The sequence below is a fragment of the Anabas testudineus genome, chromosome 4, assembly GCF_900324465.2.
Source record: "Anabas testudineus chromosome 4, fAnaTes1.2, whole genome shotgun sequence".
Classification (NCBI taxonomy): domain Eukaryota; kingdom Metazoa; phylum Chordata; class Actinopteri; order Anabantiformes; family Anabantidae; genus Anabas; species Anabas testudineus.
The window spans coordinates 25813520-25834783 of record NC_046613.1 but is presented as its reverse complement, the minus strand read 5'-3'; the positions used below and the strand labels follow the sequence as shown (position 1 = coordinate 25834783).

Here is a 21264-nt window from a genome sequence, read left to right as displayed (position 1 = left end):
ACTCACTACAACTAGTTCAAGTGTTTGAACAGAGGCCGACGTGCTTCTCACAAAGTGTTTTTTCAGCTGTGAAGGAAAATCACCTACGTTACTTTTCCTGAAGATAAAACCACGAAACAACAATAGAAACAGTTACAGAGCAGAAACAGATGTTTTTATCTGTTCACAGACGACCTGGCCCAGTAGACAGCAGGATTTTCAGCTGGATCGTAGCCAAAGGGCGGTGCTGTTCCAGCTGTACCTGGGTCAGGTGGAGGAATTCTGGAGCCGTAAGTTAAAACGCGTCCCTGAGATCGTATCAGACGCAGGTGCTCAAACATGGTGAAACCTCTTTGGTCTCAGCTTGCAGTTGCATGAGGAGACATTATAACTTGTACTTGTACCGTTTAAACTGGAAAGTCACTCTGTATAATCTTGTGTCAGTGGAGCCTCAGAATAAAACAGAAACCATAAATCAAGGCTAAGTTGATGTCAGTGTTCAAACAGTTCATTCTAAGTTAGTCTGTATATTTTCCTCCCAACTGTTGTTTATGAGTTTTCACTTGAATTAAACTACAAAAAAGCTTTTAGCTGTATTTTGGTGCCTTTTAGCCTCTGTGGGGGTCCCAGCCACCCCCAGCTGGGCACTCAAACCTTAATCACAATCCTGATCCAGCCAGAGGGATTTTATGGACATTTCCAAACTAAATTTCTTTCTTAGGACAGTTTTAATATTTTAGGGAACATTTACAGACTCCTCAGCCTCAGCGGTTCCCCTAGAGAACAGATTAAAGCTCAGGATTGTGGACCTGGACTCCTGCTGAAAAACCCTTTGTAGGTTTCTGCTCCTCTCAGAGACTTTTCCCCTGAACTGTCAGTAAAACAAACAAAGTCCAGTTTGTGTGTTGCTGCGTTCACGAGTGTGTTTTTGGATTTGATGGTGTGAATAGTGGCGTAGGCGTCACCGTGACAACCGGCTGAGACTCACAGTAAACACTGGATCTGACAGAAGAGAAAGAGAAAGTGTACGGGTGTACGGGCTGCTGAATTACAGGAAATCCCCACAAAGTCTAATCACGCTCCAACAAGCTTCTGGCACAGGAGTGAAGAAATAAATATCTTTAATAAAAGCACAGAGTGTGAAACTGGAGAGGCGTCTATGGTAAACGCAACAGAAACGCAAACATGTGAATAATATGTTTCTGTAACCAACATGAAAAAGTGATGATGCAGCAGTACAAACTGAGAAACTTCTGGTCACAGGTTCAATGTTCAAATTTCTGATTTCAGTCTGAATCCTCTGAGCTGTTAAAGGGACAGTTCACAAACACAAAGTCCACAGTTCCTGAAAACATCTACAACACAGTTATATTCAATTATTTAGCAGTGGCTGGTGTCCAGCTGTAGTAATCAGGCCACATCCTGATGCCTCATACATGAACCACCTGTTGGGATGTGCTGGAATGGGCCAACGAAAACAAAAGGAATATGGTCGCCACATCTTTACACAGCTTTGGATATGGTAGCTACGAGTATTCAGAGGTGACTATCACAATTAAGGACGTGGTAGTCATGTGCTGAAGTATTAAAATCACACACTAGAACAGGTGGTAGTTACCTGTTAGCAGGGAGCATGCTGACGAGTTCCATTGTGGAAGCCACACACTGGGGAGTCGTGGTTATGTGGGCTTTTGGAAACACTGTCAGGTCCCATACTGGGCAATAAGAGCCACATGTAGTAGCCACACGATCACAGTCACGCTTTGGTCCGTCCTTGATCATCTGTTCTTACACCGTGGTCATACTGTATCTTAGGGGAGGTGGTTTCTTTACAGCAGGGAAACAGAAGTTATGTCCACACATATATGGAAGTCACTCTTGTTCATAGTATCAAAACCACATGTTTGGAAGCGTTAGTCACATATGAGAACATGGTAGAACCTCTGGAACACCATCAGCCACATGTTAGAGGACAGAAGCCAAGTTTGGGTGATGTGGTTGTTGCAATTTAAATCTTGGTGGCCACATGTTGAACTCTAGTAGCCACATATTTGTAGATGTAGTGACGGGCTGGCATTGGCGGCCTTTTGGCCAAATCATCAGCATTAAGTCTGAGATTCTACAAAACACTTACACACATACAACACTAAAACCAGCCACATAATTGTAGGTGGTACTGATGTGTTGGGATCTGAGATACTGAAGCCACCTGATGGAAGTCAGTAGCCATGCGGTAGCCACATTCTGATAGCCACATCTTCACATATTAAAGTCACAGTGCTGTAGTGACCATAACTTTAGGGACATGGGATTCACACTTTAACACTTGGTGGCCCAGTGTGAAGCTCAGGCAGAGGGTGGAGCAGACTGGGGCAGTTGGTAAAAGCCTTTCTTCCTGGATCTCCTCAGGTAATCGAGGAGCACCACGGCAGCTGCTAGCCCAGCGGCAACGCAGACGGCTGGGATGATGATGACGCTCAGATTTGGAGGAAGGCTCCTGGTTTTCTCTGTGTGGAGACAGGAAGGTGAAGTAAGATAAACTAAATCAGTTCTTAAACTGCTTCAGTCTTTAACCACTTTGACTCTCAGAGAAAAACCGGACTGGTCTGAACTGGTCCTACTGACCTCTGACACTGATGCTGAAGACTTTGACCTGGTATCCGAGGTCGTTAGTCACGTTGACTTGGTACAGCCCCGAGTCTCTAGCCGTGACATTGACCAATAGGAAGGTACCGTTGGGGGAAAACAGTTCTTTCCCATTGGTCAGTTTCTTCAGAATCATGGCTGATGGCGGGAAGCTGATGGTTTGGCAGCAGATGGTGACATTTTGTCCTTCCTGCACCACCGCAGACGGCAGGATGAGAACTGTGGTGTTCCTTGGAGGAGCTGAACAAAAAGAAACTAGATTAGTTTGTAGTGACGCTTTTGGTCACATGATTCACACAGAGGACGTTTTGAACCTGTGAGAAGTGAAAGTACTTGTCCAACATGTGAGAACGACAGATTTCACAGACAGGACGTCAGCTGTGATGTCCTGTCATGAAGGTTAATAAACATGTTTTAACATCTTTGTAAAACCTGAACACAGAAGCTGTGACAGTTTGATAATGCTGCAGTCAGACAAACTGGATGTGGTTCAGTATTAATGTGTGTGTGTGTGTGTGTGTGTGTGTGTGTGTGTGTGTGTGTGTGTGTGTGTGTGTGTGTGTGTGTGTGTTTAAATTTATATTAACTGTCAACATGTCAACAGACTGGAAAATATCATCTGGTTACAGTTATAGTTGTCCAAAGAGTCTTGTTATTAGTTTCTGGTTGAACATCTGAAAACATTTAAATACTATTTCATATCTAATAGCTCAACATTAAACATGTATATGATGTTACTATTAGTAAAACTTTGTGACTATGAAACTTGAGATTATAAAACAGTTTAAGAAGAACAGTTTTCTGTTCTGACCTGCAGAGGAAAACTGATCTGATCCATATTCAAAGGTCCAGGACAGAAAAGCTGCTTTACCCTGTGGCAACTAAACACATGAGGTAGGTAAACCAGAAACTCATGATAACAGAAAAAATCCAAAGGTAATTATCTGCTGGAAAGATGCGTTCACTGCCTTCCAGATATTCACAGAGATTAGGTTGGCATGAACTGCACATGTAACATCTTAAGAGATGTTTTACCTTTAACTTTGTCTCTTGTTATGTTAATAACTAAATAAATTCTAATAAATAAAAATCCTGTAAATAATGGAAATTATGTGAAAAATGCAAATAACGGGAATAATCGGAGTAATGCTCAGTGGCTGTTGCCAGGGACACAGTTTCATCAGAGACACTTCTGAGATGTTTCACTTTTACATGTTGAACAGATCCAACTTTTATTTTAGAACCCAGCAGGTGTGTGAAACCTCATCCTGCTTCAAACAGAACTTTAAGAGATGAACTGTGTCCTCACGTGTCACTGTTGGACCGGGTGTTTATGTTCTTTCTCTACAACCTTCTGAGGATCTGAGTTCAGTAACATTTGAACTCTTAACTTCCTCAAACATTCAAACTTAGAACCATTGAAGCTTTTTATTTTTCTACTCTGATTTCTGCTGATTTTATTTGATTTATTTTGACTTTGTTCTGAAACCTTTCAGCACAGATTAGGTAGGTTAGGTTAGGAGGGCAGCTCGTGTCTTCAGTTGCTGATACTGGACATGTGTCTGTGGATCACTGGTTCATTACACGTCTGATTATGTCCTATCTAAGAAAACTGTCTACATCTAAAGACGTGTCTTACTTGTCACCCACACAAACCATTTAAATGGCTCCACTTTTCTCTGAGTCTGTGACTTGGACAAACCTGGAGTCACAGAGCTGAACTATTGTCACTTCACTGTAATCAGCCTGTGAAGATTCTGACACATTACTGAGCAGAGGAGTCAGAGTTTATTTCTGTCCAAAGCAGCGTCATGTGAAGGAGGGAGAGGTCGAGTGTTCAGATAACAGAAACTCAGCAACAAAACGCAGCAGAAGATGGATCTGATGTCTCAACAGAGCTGATGTTCAGACTCCCAGAAAAGCAACCATTTGATCAACAAATCCCCTGCTGTGCTGACCTTATAATAACAGCAGGTTCAGTGTGGAACTTCAGCAGCAACTGACAAAAATGTCTGAAACCAAAAATCTTTGTTGAGATTTAACTGAAATTTGTCCGTTTTCCCCGTAGGTTAAAACTCTTTAGTATTCTATCTTAATTAGCTCAGAAAAAACAAAACCAAACATCATCGTGTCCAGAAAATAATGAAACAAACCTCTGACCGTGACGGAGCTGGACACCAGCTGGGATCCAAGCTGGTTGGAGGCTTCACACTGGTACTGGTCCGAGTCCTCCAGCTGGGCTGAGGACAGGCTGAAGGAGATCGAGGAGGAGGTGGCATGGTCGGCCACTGGAAGCTCCGCTCCCTTTCTTTTCAGCACCAGCGTGGGGGGGGGGGCTCCATCTGAGCGACAGGTAAATGTCACCTGTTGACCCTCCACCACCTGCTCACCTGGACTCACTAAGAGCGAAGTTCTCCTCGGAGGATCTGAAACACAAAGAGACCAGGATTTAGATAAACCTTATCCCTAAGTCCTAAACCTGAGTTTAACTAAACAGAAGTCTAAGATGAACGAAACCTGAACCTGGTTTTAAGATGAGTTTACCAAACCCTTTTACGACTAAATAAACGTGTGTGTGGTGTTTTACAGTATGAACGGATAAAGACAGATTTTCTAATGAATTCTCTTTTTTCATTTCAATGATTTAAAACTTTTAAGATCAAGGTGTCTGTCACCTGACCTGAATCCAGCTGAGCTGCATTTCACCTGCTACCTGAAGGTAAAGGTGAAACAGCCAAAACCAACAGGAAGTGAAGACAGCTGCAGTAAAGACACCAGAATCTGCTGATGATCCAGACTTTGGAGCATTTTCTGAACCAGCTCTAAACATTTCATTTCATTTGTGATCATGTTTGTTGGTCAAAAAACCTTTCAGACCCTAAAACTTTCTCTCTCTGAATTCCAATGGTTTTAATTCTGCCACCCTTGGTCCAGTATGTTTAACCAAACCCCTTAAACCTGACAGTGGACACCTTAACCTGTCTGGATCCACTGTGCCGGCTACAGAGACTCACAGTGGACCTGCAGATGGACACTGGTCTTCCTGGTCCTCCTCACATCTCCGTCCTCCGTCAGCAGCTCTGCACTGCAGGTCAGAGTCTGCTGGTCCTCCCGGACCTGGTGCCGAAGAACAGATGAAAAGTTCTGTAAAGAATCAGAGGACCCGAACTTCTCTAACATCAGCGACGTGTTTCCTGATGTCCAGCGGATCCTCAGCTGATTGGTTGAAAAGATGCTAATGACATCACAGCGAAGGGCAGCCACTTCATCAAGCAGGACAGGACCAGGATCCTCCAGAACTGGATCAGATGGAAACGCTGCAGGGAAGGAAAACAACAGGGAATAAAACATAGATTAAAGGAGGATCAGGATCATGGGTCCAGAACTGGGTTTCTATCCGTGAATCAGTTTTCAGATTCCCAGATGATACAAAGGTCATGTGACGTGACAACAACCAATCAGGTGCTCACTAGAACCAATCAGGGCTCAGACTAACTTTTCCAGCAGGTTCTAATGCGATCAACAAAAACTAAGACAAAAAATATTCTGAGACCAACGTCGCAGACGGCAGTAACCGCGGTAACCGTGCGGGACAGAGACAGCAGTAACATGTTGCCTGTAATTATATGAATATTATTTACAGTAGATATAAACTGTGGATAGAAATATTAAAAACACAGAACAACATACAGACTAAAATAAAAAATTGGACAAAAAATAATAATAAAAAAGTTTCTATAAAAGTGACTCTGAATCTGAAGAGCCACTTTGGTCCTGGATTATAGATGGTGGATCACATGTTGTGGATTATGGACTATGGAGTCTGGCTGTGAGCCGTCCGATGCCTCCGTCTGTGTGATTATTACCAGAAACAGTGAGTCCTCTCCTCCCGTCTCTGTGTGGGAGGTTTCACAATGTTGTAATGTTTTAGTGTTTTTGTGTGTCCTCCTCTTCCTGTGTCCTCTTCATTTGGACTAAAGACAGTTCTCCCCTAACCCTAACCCTAACCCTTGGCTTGGATCAACAGGCCGGAACTTGTCCAAACAAACTGAAGCTCTGACTCGGGTCCAGGTCTGAACCCCCACTGAGACCTGCAGGAATGTCTAAAATGAAATCCCGATGATTCATGTGACTCATTTTCCAACAGTTTTCAGAAATACTCACTGTGTCCTGCTCCACTCATAGTTTCTAACGGGATCCTGGATTCAGGGGCGTAAAGTCCACCTAGACCTATTTAATGTTTATTTAATCGGACCTTTGTCGAAAACGTTGTCAGTTAAATAAACTGAGACTTGCAGCAGAGAGAGCAGGTCGAGGTCAAGAGCTCTCACAGAAACTGTCCTAAATACAAATTCCCATCCTTTACATCCTTAGTCCTGCATTTGACCAAATCCTACTTCACAAAGTTTTATCACCAAAAAGTAATTAACGTATCAAAAGTATCAAAAGAACTAGTTCTGCAGAGAGAAGGAAACTGATTTCTGATTAAATGTAATTGTTAATAATTAATTAATTAATTAATTAACTAAATGAGTTCTAACAATAACTGAAAAGATCAGTTATTGTTAGAACTCATTTAGTTTATTAAATGAACTTTCGTTTGCACCAGCGGGTGGTAAGAACAGCAGGAACAAACAGAGTGACACGTCACAATTTAAAGAGCTCAGCTTCTCCTTCACATTCAGTTTAGTTTGGACTCACTCAGAAAATGTGAAACTCAGAGGTTTTCTGATGATCAGAACTCTGTGGGTTTCAGTTTTAGTTGGACTTTATTTAAATCAAGACAGCATCTCTCAGTTGATGGTAGTAGAGTGGTGAGTGTCTGCAGCCTTTGTCCTAAACATGATCTCTGGTAAAAAGCTGGTTAGAAACCTGGTGACACGTTTACAGGACAGGGTGATCTGAGTTTTCTGAGAAAAATCAGGTTTCTCTAATCCACTACCCCGATTAACCAGGTTTCCCTTTTACATGACAGTTAAGAAATCAGCTTAGTGGAGAAAGTCGACTTTCCCCTAGTTACTTTTGTAGAAACAGACTGAGGTCTTCACAGGTTTTTACTTTGAACAGCACTTTACATGATTGTTCTTATTCAGGACCCTGTGTCACACATAGAAGGAAAGTGATTTAACAGCTGAGTCAAACTGAAGTGACCTCAGTCTTTATTTAACCTTCGGTTCACGATGCCTCGTTTCCTTCTGTCATCCAGTTGTTTGTCATTATTTATGACAGGAGCTCCAGCTGCACTATGACTGACAAAACCGTGAGTGTGTCTCAGCACTAACGGGTTTTTAACGAGGCGTTCAGGAAAACGTTCACAAAGAAAAACGATTGAAACCTCAGAACCAACACTGATGATTAAGTAATGAAGCTGTGTGACCTCACCTGCAGCGCCCCCACCAGGTCCCCCACAAAACACTTTACAGACTTGTTCTGTAGAGTTGTATCAGTGTTCAAAAGCCATTTATTCACCAATGATCCAGACATGGTTCTGTTTCATTGCTCCATGACCGTCTCCTCACTCTCCTCGTTCTCCTCGCAGGTCAAGATCCAATTCAAATTCTACCATTTCATGTCATTAACTTTGTGTCTTCTCTCTCCTGTAGTTGTTTCCCCCTATCTGTCTCCCTTCCTGAATTCTCCTCTGCAGGTATCCTCCTGTTGTATATCTCCACAATCCAGTTACTGGTCCTACCAACTTGTCCAGTGTTTTTGCTGCTTCTTGTTCTTTTTTTGCCTGTTGTTCTTTTCTCTCTTATAGTTTCACTATGTCAGAGATCCTCCCCTGTTGTCCGTACTGAGGTTTCTTTCATTTGTTAAAGGCTTTTTAGGGACTTTTATCCGATCCTGGGGTCAGAGGGGCTTTGTAAAGCTCAAAGTTCTCTGTTAACGGCGTGTGTGTAAAAACGAAACTTGTCTCAAAACTTTTGGGACTTTTGGTTTCGCACGCACACAACACGCCACATTTTGTTACCATTGGATCTGTGCGGACATTCGGACATTTCCACATTGTTCCATCTTTCAGAAACTCACAGAACCACAGTTACCAATAGAACATACATGTTTGTCTTACTATACTTGTGAGGACACTCACTGACATAATGCATTGTCTAGTCCCTCTCCTAACCTCAGTCTAACCCTTAAACCTACAGTAAAACTTGGACTGTTTTTTGTCGTTGTGGACCCGTTAAACTCAGAATTACTATTTTTAAATTGTCATTGTGTGTACAGCACAAAAACAAGGATTTAGGGTGTACTGCTCCTTCAAAGACCTGATCTCAGGTGTCAGACTCACAGTAGACGTGGACCTGGGCAGTTCTGGTCCTGAGGATGAAGTCACATTCTGCCTCACAGGTGAACCCTCCTTGATCTTGGAGGTCTAGGCCCTGCAGGTGGAGCAGGGACAGTCCATTCTGCTGCTGCGTTTTCTGGAGGATAGTCTGGTTCTGGTCCATCCTCCTCCAGGTAAGTGTCGGAGGGTGGAGACATTCTGAGGCTCTGCAGGTCAGGATCAGCCCTGAACCCCGCTCTACTTCTGAGATCCAAGGGCTCACCTCCACCTGCAGAGGGTGAGCTGAAAGAACAGAACAGGACTGATTTACATTGAAAGGCTTTTTAGACAGATCAGGTCTGAAAACTGGTCAAATAATCCAAACCACTCCGTAGCTGTAAGATCTGGCTCTAATGATGAAGTAAACAACATAATCGAGTAAACAAGTTTCCAAACTGTGTATTGGAAAATAAAACTACAACAGCTCCTCAAAACTTTACTCTGACTTAGAAGTTTATGTTTAGTGGAATTAATGGAAGGAAAGCTCTGGCCAGTATTTTCTGAGCTCACACATCAACAGTTCTGGAGGAGACTTTCTGAAGCACTTCCTCCAATTATGAAGTCCCTTGTTCCAATAACAGGCTTTTTTTTAATCTCACGTTACTGCAGCAGCAGAGGAAATGTCAGAGAAGCGAGTCTCGGATCAGCAGCCTGCAGCCCCCAAAGAAATTTAAATCAGTAACATGTGAACGCTTGATGCCAGTCATAAAAGATTTCCCTTTTCTCTAAATTGATTGTCATAAAAAATACACGGCCGTGTGTCAGTGAAGCACAGGATCAGTTTTTACAAACCAGACCATCAGTTCAGGTTTGTTTGTAATGAAAACAACTACTAGTACTAACAGTACTAACAATAATAAGTATTGTGTAGTACTGTGCAAATAATGAAACAAACCTCTGACCGTGACAGAGCTGGACACCAGCTGTGATCCAAACTGGTTGGAGGCTTCACACTGGTACTGGTCCGAGTCCTCCAGCTGGGCTGAGGACAGGCTGAAAGAGATCGTGGAGGAAGTGGCGTGGTTGGCCACCTGAAGCTCCGCCCCCTTTCTCCTCAGTACCAGTGTGGGGGGCGGAGCTCCATCTGAGCGACAGCTAAACGTCACCTGTTGACCCTCCACCACCTCCTCACCTGGACTCACTGAGAGCGAGGTGTTGGCTGGGGGAGCTGTGGTGGGACAGATAGGTGAGTCAGTGACAGGTAATATAAAAGAGGAGACAACAAGGGGACAGCACTGTCTCTCACCATGGACTGTGACGTCCACAGAAGCGGTCTGGGTCCCCTCGATGTTTCGGGCCTCACACTCATACTTTCCAGCATCAGACAGACTCACGGCAGGGAAAACGAGCTGACGCCCGCTACCGCGCATCAGAGTCCGACCGTCTGCCCTCCTGAAGCTCCAGGTGATGCTTGGTTCAGGGTTTCCCTCCGCTGAGCAGTTGAGAGTGAGCGGATATCCGGACCTCTTGACGACAAAGTCTGAGATCAGTGTGATAACAGGAGGATCTACAAGAGACAAGACCCGGATTCAGGGACCAAAGCCTCTGAATATCAACACAGCTACACTGGATCCTGACAATGTGAACAGGAAACAAGAGCCTGAGAGTCTGAAAAAGGTCCAAACCTGGTCATGGCAGTTGAAACAGGTTAAAACCAAAACCTAAAGACTTTGGGACTCAGAGGACTTAGCAGACTTTCAGCTACTGGTTTCAGACTTACAGAGCAGATTCAGTGTGACGATGGTCTCTCTGGTCCTGTCCTCAGCTGGCAGATTCTCCAGGTCCAGTGTGGCCCTGCAGCCAATGTGTCCTCCGGAGTCCTGGTTCATAGGGGTGAACTTGTATTGTGACTGGACCGAACTGGATCCATGTTCTCCCACAGTCCTCTGCAGGTCTCCTTCTCTTCGGAACCACGTGAGGGTCAGCCGCTCAGCAGGGTAAAGATCAGAAACCTGGCAGGTCAGGGTGGACTCTTTCCCCAGTCTCAGGCGGTCCTGACCTGTGATCACCGGGGCTGATGGGAAAGCTGGATCCACCAGAGACAAAGAGGGCAAATGTAAAACTTGTCAGACCAGGTGTCTGTACAGTTTCCCTCCTCACATTTACACAGGAATTCAATTCATTCACATGGCTGTTACAGTGTGTGTTAGTGTGTGTTAGTGTGTGTGTGTGTGTGTGTGTGTGTGTGTGTGTGTGTGTGTGTGTGTGTGTGTGTGTCTGTTACAGTGTGTGTGTGTGTTACAGTGTATGTCTGTTACAGTGTGTGTGTGTCTGTTACAGTGTGTATGTTACGCTGTGTGTGTGTGTGTGTGTGTGTGTCTGTTACAGTGTGTGTGTGTGTGTGTGTGTGTGTGTGTGTGTGTGTGTGTGTGTGTGTCTGTTACAGTGTGTGTGTGTGTGTGTGTGTGTGTGTGTGTGTGTGTCTGTTACAGTGTGTATGTTATAGTTTGTGTGTGTGTGTGTGTCTGTCTGTTACTCTGTGTATGTTACAGTGTGTATGTTACAGTGTGTATGTTACAGTGTATGTTATAGTGTGTCTCTTACAGTGTGTATGTTACACTGTGTGTGTCTGTAACACTGTGTATGTTACACTGTGTGTGTCTGTTACAGTGTGTCTGTTACAGTGTGTATGTTATAATGTGTGTGTCTGTAACACTGTGTATGTTACAGTGTGTGTATGTTACAGTGTGTCTGTTACAGTGTCTGTTACAGTGTGTGTGTCTGTTACAGCGAGTCTGTTACAGTGTGTGTTAGTGTGTGTGTGTGTGTGTGTGTCTGTTACAGTGTGTGTGTGTGTGTCTGTTACAGTGTGTATGTTACAATGTGTATGTCTGTTACAGTGTATGTCTGTTACAGTGTGTATGTTACAATGTGTATGTTACACTGTGTGTGTCTGTTACACTGTGTATGTTACAGTGTCTGTTACAGTGTGTGTCTGTTACAGCGAGTCTGTTAAAGTGTGTGTGTTACAGTGTGTATGTTACAGTGTGTGTGTGTGTGTCTGTTACACTGTGTCTGTTACAGTGTATGTTACTGTGTGTGTTAGTGTGTGTGTGTGTGTTACAGTGTGTGTGTGTTACAGTGTATGTCTGTTACAGTGTGTATGTTACAGTGTGTATGTTACAGTGTGATTCTGTTACAATGTGTATGTTACACTGTGTGTGTCTGATACACTGTGTATGTTACAGTGTGCCTGTTACAGTGTGTGTGTGTGTGTGTGTGTGTGTGTGTGTGTGTTAAAGTGTATGTCTGTTACAGTGAGTCTGTTACAGTGTGTGTGTGTGTGTGTGTGTGTGTGTGTGTGTGTGTGTGTGTTAAAGTGTATGTCTGTTACAGTGAGTCTGTTACAGTGTGTGTGTGTGTGTGTGTGTGTGTGTGTCTGTTTGTCTTTTACAGTGTGTGTCTGTTACAGTGTATGTTACAGTGTGTGTGTGTGTGTGTGTGTGTGTCTGTTACAGTGTGTGTTAGTGTGTGTGTGTGTGTGTCTGTTACAGTGTGTGTGTGTGTGTGTGTGTGTGTGTTACAGTGTATGTTACAGTGTGTGTTAGTGTGTGTGTGTGTGTATGTCTGTTACAGTGTGTATGTTACAGTGTGTGTCTGTTACACTGTGTCTGTTACAGTGTGTGTCTGTTACACTGTGTATGTTACAGTGTCTGTTACAGTGTGTGTCTGTTACAGCGAGTCTCTTAAAGTGTGTCTGTTACAGTGTCTGTTACAGCGAGTTTGTTACAGTGTGTCTGTTACAGTGTCTGTTACAGTGTGTGTCTGTTACAGCGAGTCTGTTAAAGTGTGTCTGTTACAGTGTGTGTTAGTGTGTGTGTGTGTGTGTGTGTGTTACAGTGTGTGTGTGTGTGTGTGTGTGTGTGTGTGTGTGTGTGTGTGTGTCTGTTACAGTGTGTGTGTGTGTGTGTGTGTGTGTGTGTGTCTGTTACAGTGTGTGTGTGTGTGTGTGTGTGTTAAAGTGTATGTCTGTTACAGTGTGTCTTTTACAGTGTGTATGTTACAGTGTGTTACAGTGTGTGTATGTTACAGTGTCTGTTACAGTGTGTTACAGTGTGTGTCTGTTACAGCGAGTTTGTTACAGTGTGTCTGTTACAGTGTGTGTCTGTTACAGCGAGTTTGTTACAGTGTGTCTGTTACAGTGTCTGTTACAGTGTGTGTCTGTTACAGTGAGTCTGTTAAAGTGTGTCTGTTACAGTGTCTGTTAGTGTGTGTGTGTGTGTGTGTGTGTGTGTGTCTGTTACAGTGTGTGTGTGTGTGTGTGTGTGTGTGTGTGTGTGTGTGTTACAGTGGATATGTTACAGTGCATGTGTGTGTCTGTTACAGTGTGTCTGTTACAGTGTATGTTACAGTGTGTGTGTGTGTGTGTGTGTGTGTGTCTGTTACAGTGTGTCTGTTACAATGTGTGTGTCTGCTACACTGTGTATGTTACAGTGTGTGTCTGTTACAGCGAGTCTGTTAAAGTGTGTCTGTTACAGTGTGTGTGTGTTTGTGTGTGTTACAGTGGATATGTTACAGTGCATGTGTGTGTCTGTTACAGTGTGTCTGTTACAGTGTGTGTTAGTGTGTGTGTGTGTGTGTGTCTGTTACAGTGTGTGTGTGTTACAGTGTATGTTACAGTGTATGTCTGTTACAATGTGTATGTTACACTGTGTGTGTCTGTTACAGTGTGTGTGTGTGTGTGTGTGTGTGTGTGTGTGTGTGTCTGTTACAGTGTGTGTGTGTGTGTGTGTGTGTGTGTGTGTGTGTGTTACAGTGGATATGTTACAGTGCATGTGTGTGTCTGTTACAGTGTGTCTGTTACAGTGTATGTTACAGTGTGTGTGTGTGTGTGTGTGTGTGTCTGTTACAGTGTGTCTGTTACAATGTGTGTGTCTGCTACACTGTGTATGTTACAGTGTCTGTTACAGTGTGTGTCTGTTACAGCGAGTCTGTTAAAGTGTGTCTGTTACAGTGTGTGTGTGTGTGTGTGTCTGTTACAGTGTGTCTGTTACAATGTGTGTGTCTGCTACACTGTGTATGTTACAGTGTCTGTTACAGTGTGTGTCTGTTACAGCGAGTCTGTTAAAGTGTGTCTGTTACAGTGTGTGTGTGTTTGTGTGTGTTACAGTGGATATGTTACAGTGCATGTGTGTGTCTGTTACAGTGTGTCTGTTACAGTGTGTGTTAGTGTGTGTGTGTGTGTGTGTGTTACAGTGGATATGTTACAGTGCATGTGTGTGTCTGTTACAGTGTGTCTGTTACAGTGTGTGTTAGTGTGTGTGTTTGTGTGTGTTACAGTGGATATGTTACAGTGCATGTGTGTGTCTGTTACAGTGTGTCTGTTACAGTGTGTCTGTTACAGTGTGTCTGTTACAGTGTGTGTGTGTTACAGTGTATGTTACAGTGTATGTCTGTTACAATGTGTATGTTACACTGTGTGTGTCTGTTACAGTGTGTATGTTACAGTGTGTGTCTGTTACAGCGAGTCTGTTAAAGTGTGTGTGTTACAGTGTGTATGTTACAGTGTGTGTGTGTGTGTCTGTTACACTGTATATGTTACAGTGTGTCTGTTACAGTGTGTGTTAGTGTGTGTGTGTGTGTGTCTGTTACAGTGTGTGTGTTACAGTGTATGTCTGTTACAGTGTGTATGTTACAGTGTATGTCTGTTACAGTGTGTATGTTACAGTGTATGTCTGTTACAATGTGTATGTTACAGTGTATGTCTGTTACAGTGTGTGTGTTACAGTGTATGTCTGTTACAGTGTGTATGTTACAGTGTATGTCTGTTACAGTGTGTATGTTACAGTGTATGTCTGTTACAATGTGTATGTTACAGTGTGTGTCTGTTACAGTGTGTGTGTTACAGTGTATGTCTGTTACAGTGTGTATGTTACAGTGTATGTCTGTTACAATGTGTATGTTACAGTGTGTCTGTTACAGTGTGTGTCTGTTACAATGTGTATGTTACAGTGTGTCTGTTACAGTGTGTGTGTGTGTGTGTGTGTGTGTGTTAAAGTGTATGTCTGTTACAGTGAGTCTGTTACAGTGTGTCTGTTACAGTGTGTATGTTACAGTGTGTGTGCTTGTGTGTGTGTGTGTGTGTGTGTCTGTTACAGTGTGTGTGTGTTACAGTGTATGTTAAAGTGTATGTCTGTTACAGTGTGTATGTTACAGTGTATTTCTGTTACAGTGTGTATGTTACATTGTATGTGTGTGTCTGTTACACTGTGTATGTTACAGTGTGTGTCTGTTACAGTGTGTGTGTTACAGTGTATGTCTGTTACAGTGTATGTCTGTTACAGTGTGTATGTTACAGTGTATGTCTGTTACAGTGTGTATGTTACAGTGTGTGTCTGTTACAATGTGTATGTTACAGTGTGTCTGTTACAGTGTGTGTGTGTGTGTGTGTGTGTGTGTGTGTGTGTGTGTGTGTGTGTGTGTGTGTCTGTTACAGTGTGTGTGTGTGTGTGTGTGTGTTAAAGTGTATGTCTGTTACAGTGAGTCTGTTACAGTGTGTCTGTTACAGTGTGTATGTTACAGTGTGTGTGCTTGTGTGTGTGTGTGTGTGTGTCTGTTACAGTGTGTGTGTGTTACAGTGTATGTTACAGTGTATGTCTGTTACAGTGTGTATGTTACAGTGTATTTCTGTTACAGTGTGTATGTTACATTGTATGTGTGTGTCTGTTACACTGTGTATGTTACAGTGTGTGTCTGTTACAGTGTGTCTGTTACAGTGTGTGTGAGTGTTACAGTGTATGTTACAGTGTATGTCTGTTACATTGTGTATGTTACAGTGTGTGTCTGTTACAGTGTGTCTGTTACAGTGTATGTTACAGTGTGTGTGTGTGTGTGTGTGTGTGTGTGTGTGTGTCTGTTACAGTGTGTCTGTTACAATGTGTGTGTCTGCTACACTGTGTATGTTACAGTGTGTGTCTGTTACAGCGAGTCTGTTAAAGTGTGTCTGTTACAGTGTGTGTGTGTTTGTGTGTGTTACAGTGGATATGTTACAGTGCATGTGTGTGTCTGTTACAGTGTGTCTGTTACAGTGTGTGTTAGTGTGTGTGTGTGTGTGTCTGTTACAGTGTGTGTGTGTTACAGTGTATGTTACAGTGTATGTCTGTTACAATGTGTATGTTACACTGTGTGTGTCTGTTACAGTGTGTGTGTGTGTGTGTGTGTGTGTGTGTGTGTGTGTCTGTTACAGTGTGTGTGTCTGTGTGTGTGTGTGTGTGTGTGTTACAGTGGATATGTTACAGTGCATGTGTGTGTCTGTTACAGTGTGTCTGTTACAGTGTATGTTACAGTGTGTGTGTGTGTGTGTGTGTGTGTCTGTTACAGTGTGTCTGTTACAATGTGTGTGTCTGCTACACTGTGTATGTTACAGTGTCTGTTACAGTGTGTGTCTGTTACAGCGAGTCTGTTAAAGTGTGTCTGTTACAGTGTGTGTGTGTTTGTGTGTGTTACAGTGGATATGTTACAGTGCATGTGTGTGTCTGTTACAGTGTGTCTGTTACAGTGTGTGTTAGTGTGTGTGTGTGTGTGTGTGTTACAGTGGATATGTTACAGTGCATGTGTGTGTCTGTTACAGTGTGTCTGTTACAGTGTGTGTTAGTGTGTGTGTTTGTGTGTGTTACAGTGGATATGTTACAGTGCATGTGTGTGTCTGTTACAGTGTGTCTGTTACAGTGTGTCTGTTACAGTGTGTCTGTTACAGTGTGTGTGTGTTACAGTGTATGTTACAGTGTATGTCTGTTACAATGTGTATGTTACACTGTGTGTGTCTGTTACAGTGTGTATGTTACAGTGTGTGTCTGTTACAGCGAGTCTGTTAAAGTGTGTGTGTTACAGTGTGTATGTTACAGTGTGTGTGTGTGTGTCTGTTACACTGTATATGTTACAGTGTGTCTGTTACAGTGTGTGTTAGTGTGTGTGTGTGTGTGTCTGTTACAGTGTGTGTGTTACAGTGTATGTCTGTTACAGTGTGTATGTTACAGTGTATGTCTGTTACAGTGTGTATGTTACAGTGTATGTCTGTTACAATGTGTATGTTACAGTGTATGTCTGTTACAGTGTGTGTGTTACAGTGTATGTCTGTTACAGTGTGTATGTTACAGTGTATGTCTGTTACAGTGTGTATGTTACAGTGTATGTCTGTTACAATGTGTATGTTACAGTGTGTGTCTGTTACCGTGTGTGTGTTACAGTGTATGTCTGTTACAGTGTGTATGTTACAGTGTATGTCTGTTACAATGTGTATGTTACAGTGTGTCTGTTACAGTGTGTGTCTGTTACAATGTGTATGTTACAGTGTGTCTGTTACAGTGTGTGTGTGTGTGTGTGTGTGTGTTACAGTGTATGTCTGTTACAGTGAGTCTGTTACAGTGTGTCTGTTACAGTGTGTATGTTACAGTGTGTGTGCTTGTGTGTGTGTGTGTGTGTGTGTCTGTTACAGTGTGTGTGTGTTACAGTGTATGTTACAGTGTATGTCTGTTACAGTGTGTATGTTACAGTGTATTTCTGTTACAGTGTGTATGTTACATTGTATGTGTGTGTCTGTTACACTGTGTATGTTACAGTGTGTGTCTGTTACAGTGTGTGTGTTACAGTGTATGTCTGTTACAGTGTATGTCTGTTACAGTGTGTATGTTACAGTGTATGTCTGTTACAGTGTGTATGTTACAGTGTGTGTCTGTTACAATGTGTATGTTACAGTGTGTCTGTTACAGTGTGTGTGTGTGTGTGTGTGTGTGTGTGTGTGTGTGTGTGTCTGTTACAGTGTGTGTGTGTGTGTGTGTGTGTGTGTGTGTTAAAGTGTATGTCTGTTACAGTGTGTCTGTTACAGTGTGTCTGTTACAGTGTGTATGTTACAGTGTGTGTGCTTGTGTGTGTGTGTGTGTGTGTGTCTGTTACAGGGTGTGTGTGTTACAGTGTATGTTACAGTGTATGTCTGTTACAGTGTGTATGTTACAGTGTATTTCTGTTACAGTGTGTATGTTACATTGTATGTGTGTGTCTGTTACACTGTGTATGTTACAGTGTGTGTCTGTTACAGTGTGTCTGTTACAGTGTGTGTGAGTGTTACAGTGTATGTTACAGTGTATGTCTGTTACATTGTGTATGTTACAGTGTGTGTCTGTTACAATGTGTATGTTACACTGTGTGTGTTACAGTGTATGTCTGTTACAGTGTGTATGCTACAGTGTGTGTCTTTTACAGTGTGTATTTTACAGTATGTTACAATGTGTATGTTACAGTGTATGTTACAGTGTGTTTGTTACAGTGTTTATGTTACAGTGTTTGTCTGTTACAGGGTGCATTTTCGTGTGATCTCACCATAAACGTGCACAGATGTTTTGATTTGCTTCTGTTCACCTACACAACTGACTTTACACAGCAGAGATCCCTCATGCAACATCATCACAGGGTCAAAGGTCATCACAGAATGGGTCCAGTTGGTGGTGATGGGGGCGGTCAGAGGTCGGTCCGCCAGTTGGGACCAGGAGATGCTCGGTGTCATGGGACAGGAATGAACGGAGCAGACCAGCTGCTGTCGCTCTCCCAGTCTGAAGACAGGCTGTCTGGGAGACACGTCGACACGCAGACCCTGAACACACCAGGATGCCATCAGTAGCACGGCTGAGGAAAAAAACAGCAAGGATTTCAGAAAGATCTGGGAGGCCCCACAGGGACAAAGCAGAAATGTCAGGGATACGTGATGAGAAACAGTGATTTGATCCAGTTTGCAGTCGGAACAACCCTGAAAAATCTGTACTGCTGCTGTGGATCCAAACCTCTGAACGTGCTTTTACATTTGATGCATTTTTTTTAATTTTCTGCTGAATGTTTGTGATTTATACAAACATTTTCTGATTAAAGGATTCTTGTCAGTTTAACATCCAACAGTCTGGGTCCTTCGCAAACTGAAAGTCACCTGTTTGTGGAGAAATGTCTGGATGAGGTTGACTGACTGGGTTCTGGATGTTTATCAGTGTTATTATCATTTCCTGTTTCCCTGGGTTCACTTCAGATCTTCACCGGTGCTGTTTATCATCTACCAGGTGACACAACTGGACTGAGAACCAGTGATTTAACTTTATCGAACCAAGATTTTAAAGGAGAAAATAAAACCGTGTTTTATACAGATGTACCGAGTACAGAGTACAGAGTTCTTCGCTTACAGACAGAGAAGCTTACTGGACCTTGTTTGAAGCTCAGAGGTTCTGGTTCTTTTTAGCAGCTACAAACTAAATTGTGATTTTATTTTTTCTGAATTTAATTAGTACTAATGATAATTATCCATGAAATAAATCCAAATAGAACTTAATTCATGTCTAAACACACGTATAGAACTACAGTAGAGGTCCTTAGGAAAAACAGCTTACATTGAACCTGCCTTTAGCTTATAAATCGCTTTGGATTAAAGCATCTGATAAATGTATGAAGGTAATTCAATCACTGACCTCTAGTTGTGAACTTGAGCACAATTTTAAGGTACTTTTACCAGAGTACTTCCATTACATTTATTACTTTCCTTCCTTCATGTGTCTCTGACAGTTTAACAGACACAGGTTGTTCAAACTGAATTGGATGAACTGACAAAATCTGATATTTTACTGTGGATGAAGGAGCTTTCAGAACATAAAGAGTTCCAATCAGCTGCTGCCACATCACCGATGTTTACGCTAATAGTTTTTATCCAGTAACATGTAACAAGTCCAGTAAGTCAACTACTCTCAGTTTCATGAAATGTGAATCCTGATCCATGATGGTTGAACACATCATTTCACTCACAGAGTGATGGTGGAAAAAGTAAATGAAACGGTGTTTTACTTTTGGCAGCAAAAACCTCAATACGTTCTTCCTGTAGCTGTGGATCAGACCTGAACAATGTCCAGGAGGAACTTTGGCTCATCCTTCCTCACAGAACTGATTCTCAGGATGTCTGGTGTGAACATCTCTCTTCATGTCAAACCACAGCTTCTCTGCTGAGTTGAGGTTTGGACTCTGACTGGACCACTCCACCAAAAGGTAGACTCTGGGTCAGTGTAGTAGATTTACTCTGATATTTAGGGTCATTGTCCTAAAGCTTCACCCTGACATAATCCTGCTGGAGACTTGAATAAACCTGCAAATTACTGATGACAAAGTGTGCACAGTACACTGTGTGAAACTACTGTTCAGAAATCAGGTAGTTGACGTTATGCGCACTGACTGTGTTCAGTACAGGTGAAAAACTAAAATCTATAGTTTCTCAACATGTGGGTCGTGACCCCTCATGGAGTCAGCTGATGTTTAAAGACAGATAAACTGATATTGGACATATTGGTAATCAATAGTGACAGAGGAAGGTGTGAAATTCAGAATTGCTCCTCTACACCTCTGTGATTTATTTAAAGGCCTCTGTCTCTGTTGTAATAAAGCGATTCCAGCTCAAAGCTCCAAATCTGTGATGATTCATAACGGACGTGTTCAGAGAATCACATCAACTGAAGAGAGAAAAAGAATCAAATGTTACCTGAGAGTAGCTGAACAATGATCCTGCAGACAGACATGTTCACTCCAGAGCAGACGGGAAGATGGATGGATGAAAAGATCAGAGCAGCGTCTCCTTTGTGCCAATTTTTCACAGTCTGCAGCAGAAAATCAGCTCAACACATGAAGCCAGTGTCTAAATCCTCAAATGCTCAGAAACAAACGCCCCCTGATCATCTCCTCACCCTTTATACCTCCCCCTCCCATCCCCCTCCCACAGCTCTTTGTGTCTACAGACCACAGTGCCCCCCCCAGGACTCACAGGACACTACAACTGTCTCAGTCTGGTTGTTTCCCTGCAAAAGGAAAGAGAAACAGAACTGATGTAAAACCAGTTGTTAACATCATCAGCTTGTTTCACACACAGTCCCAGATTTTAACCAGACCCACAAACTGTTTTACTGTTGAGCTGTTTCTTATACTGATGGTTCCTGATTTTCCGGTGACTCAGTCTGACGTTACAGAAGGTCATTTCTAGTCTGTTTAACCACCTGTTAAATGTCAGAAAGACGGTCTCAAGCTCAGTAACTGGTTCCTCCTGGTATCAATCAAACTGAATGATGAACAGATAAAATCATTTGAATGAATCACATCATTTCACTTGAATTTACCTGATTAAAAAACTGAAGCTGATGAAACAAAGATGGGAAAGTTTGGTTTCACAGAGCAGCAGTGATGAGTCCAGGTGCTCTGGCCTTTGACTGACTGATTGATTTACAGTGACGGGGTATTGATCAGCTTGATGACGACGTGTTTTTGTTTGTCACCTGTGGAGGTGAAAAGTTCAGTAGTGGAAG

The 21264-nt window shown here is 42.7% G+C and overlaps 1 protein-coding gene across 1 annotated transcript; it reads right to left on the bottom strand.

The window, feature by feature from the left end:
• Nucleotides 1–1083: 1083 nt before the first annotated feature.
• On the bottom strand, nt 1084–20615 carry vcam1b (vascular cell adhesion molecule 1b). The gene is made up of 10 exons (XM_026343548.1): nt 20451–20615; nt 18269–18571; nt 10674–10979; nt 10200–10460; nt 9849–10121; nt 8918–9196; nt 5640–5942; nt 4779–5051; nt 2605–2865; nt 1084–2486 (listed from the first exon to the last, which is right to left on the bottom strand). Exons 1-10 carry the CDS (start codon nt 20485–20487, stop codon nt 2326–2328), a joined length of 2457 nt encoding a protein of 818 aa, XP_026199333.1. The 5' UTR covers nt 20488–20615; the 3' UTR covers nt 1084–2325.
• Between the last annotated feature and the right edge of the window lie 649 nt (nt 20616–21264).

Bases quoted from the DNA above. Each gene is read 5' to 3' on its own strand.
- vcam1b (XM_026343548.1), bottom strand. From the start codon at position 20,487: ATGTCTGTCTGCAGGATCATTGTTCAGCTACTCTCAG. The intron at 5,052-5,639 runs GTGAGTCTCTGT...TTTGTGTTTCAG, and splicing joins TGTCCATCTGCAGGTCCACT to ATCCTCCGAGGAGAACTTCG. The intron at 2,866-4,778 runs GTTTGTTTCATT...CTTTTTGTTCAG, and splicing joins CAGCTCCGTCACGGTCAGAG to CTCCTCCAAGGAACACCACA.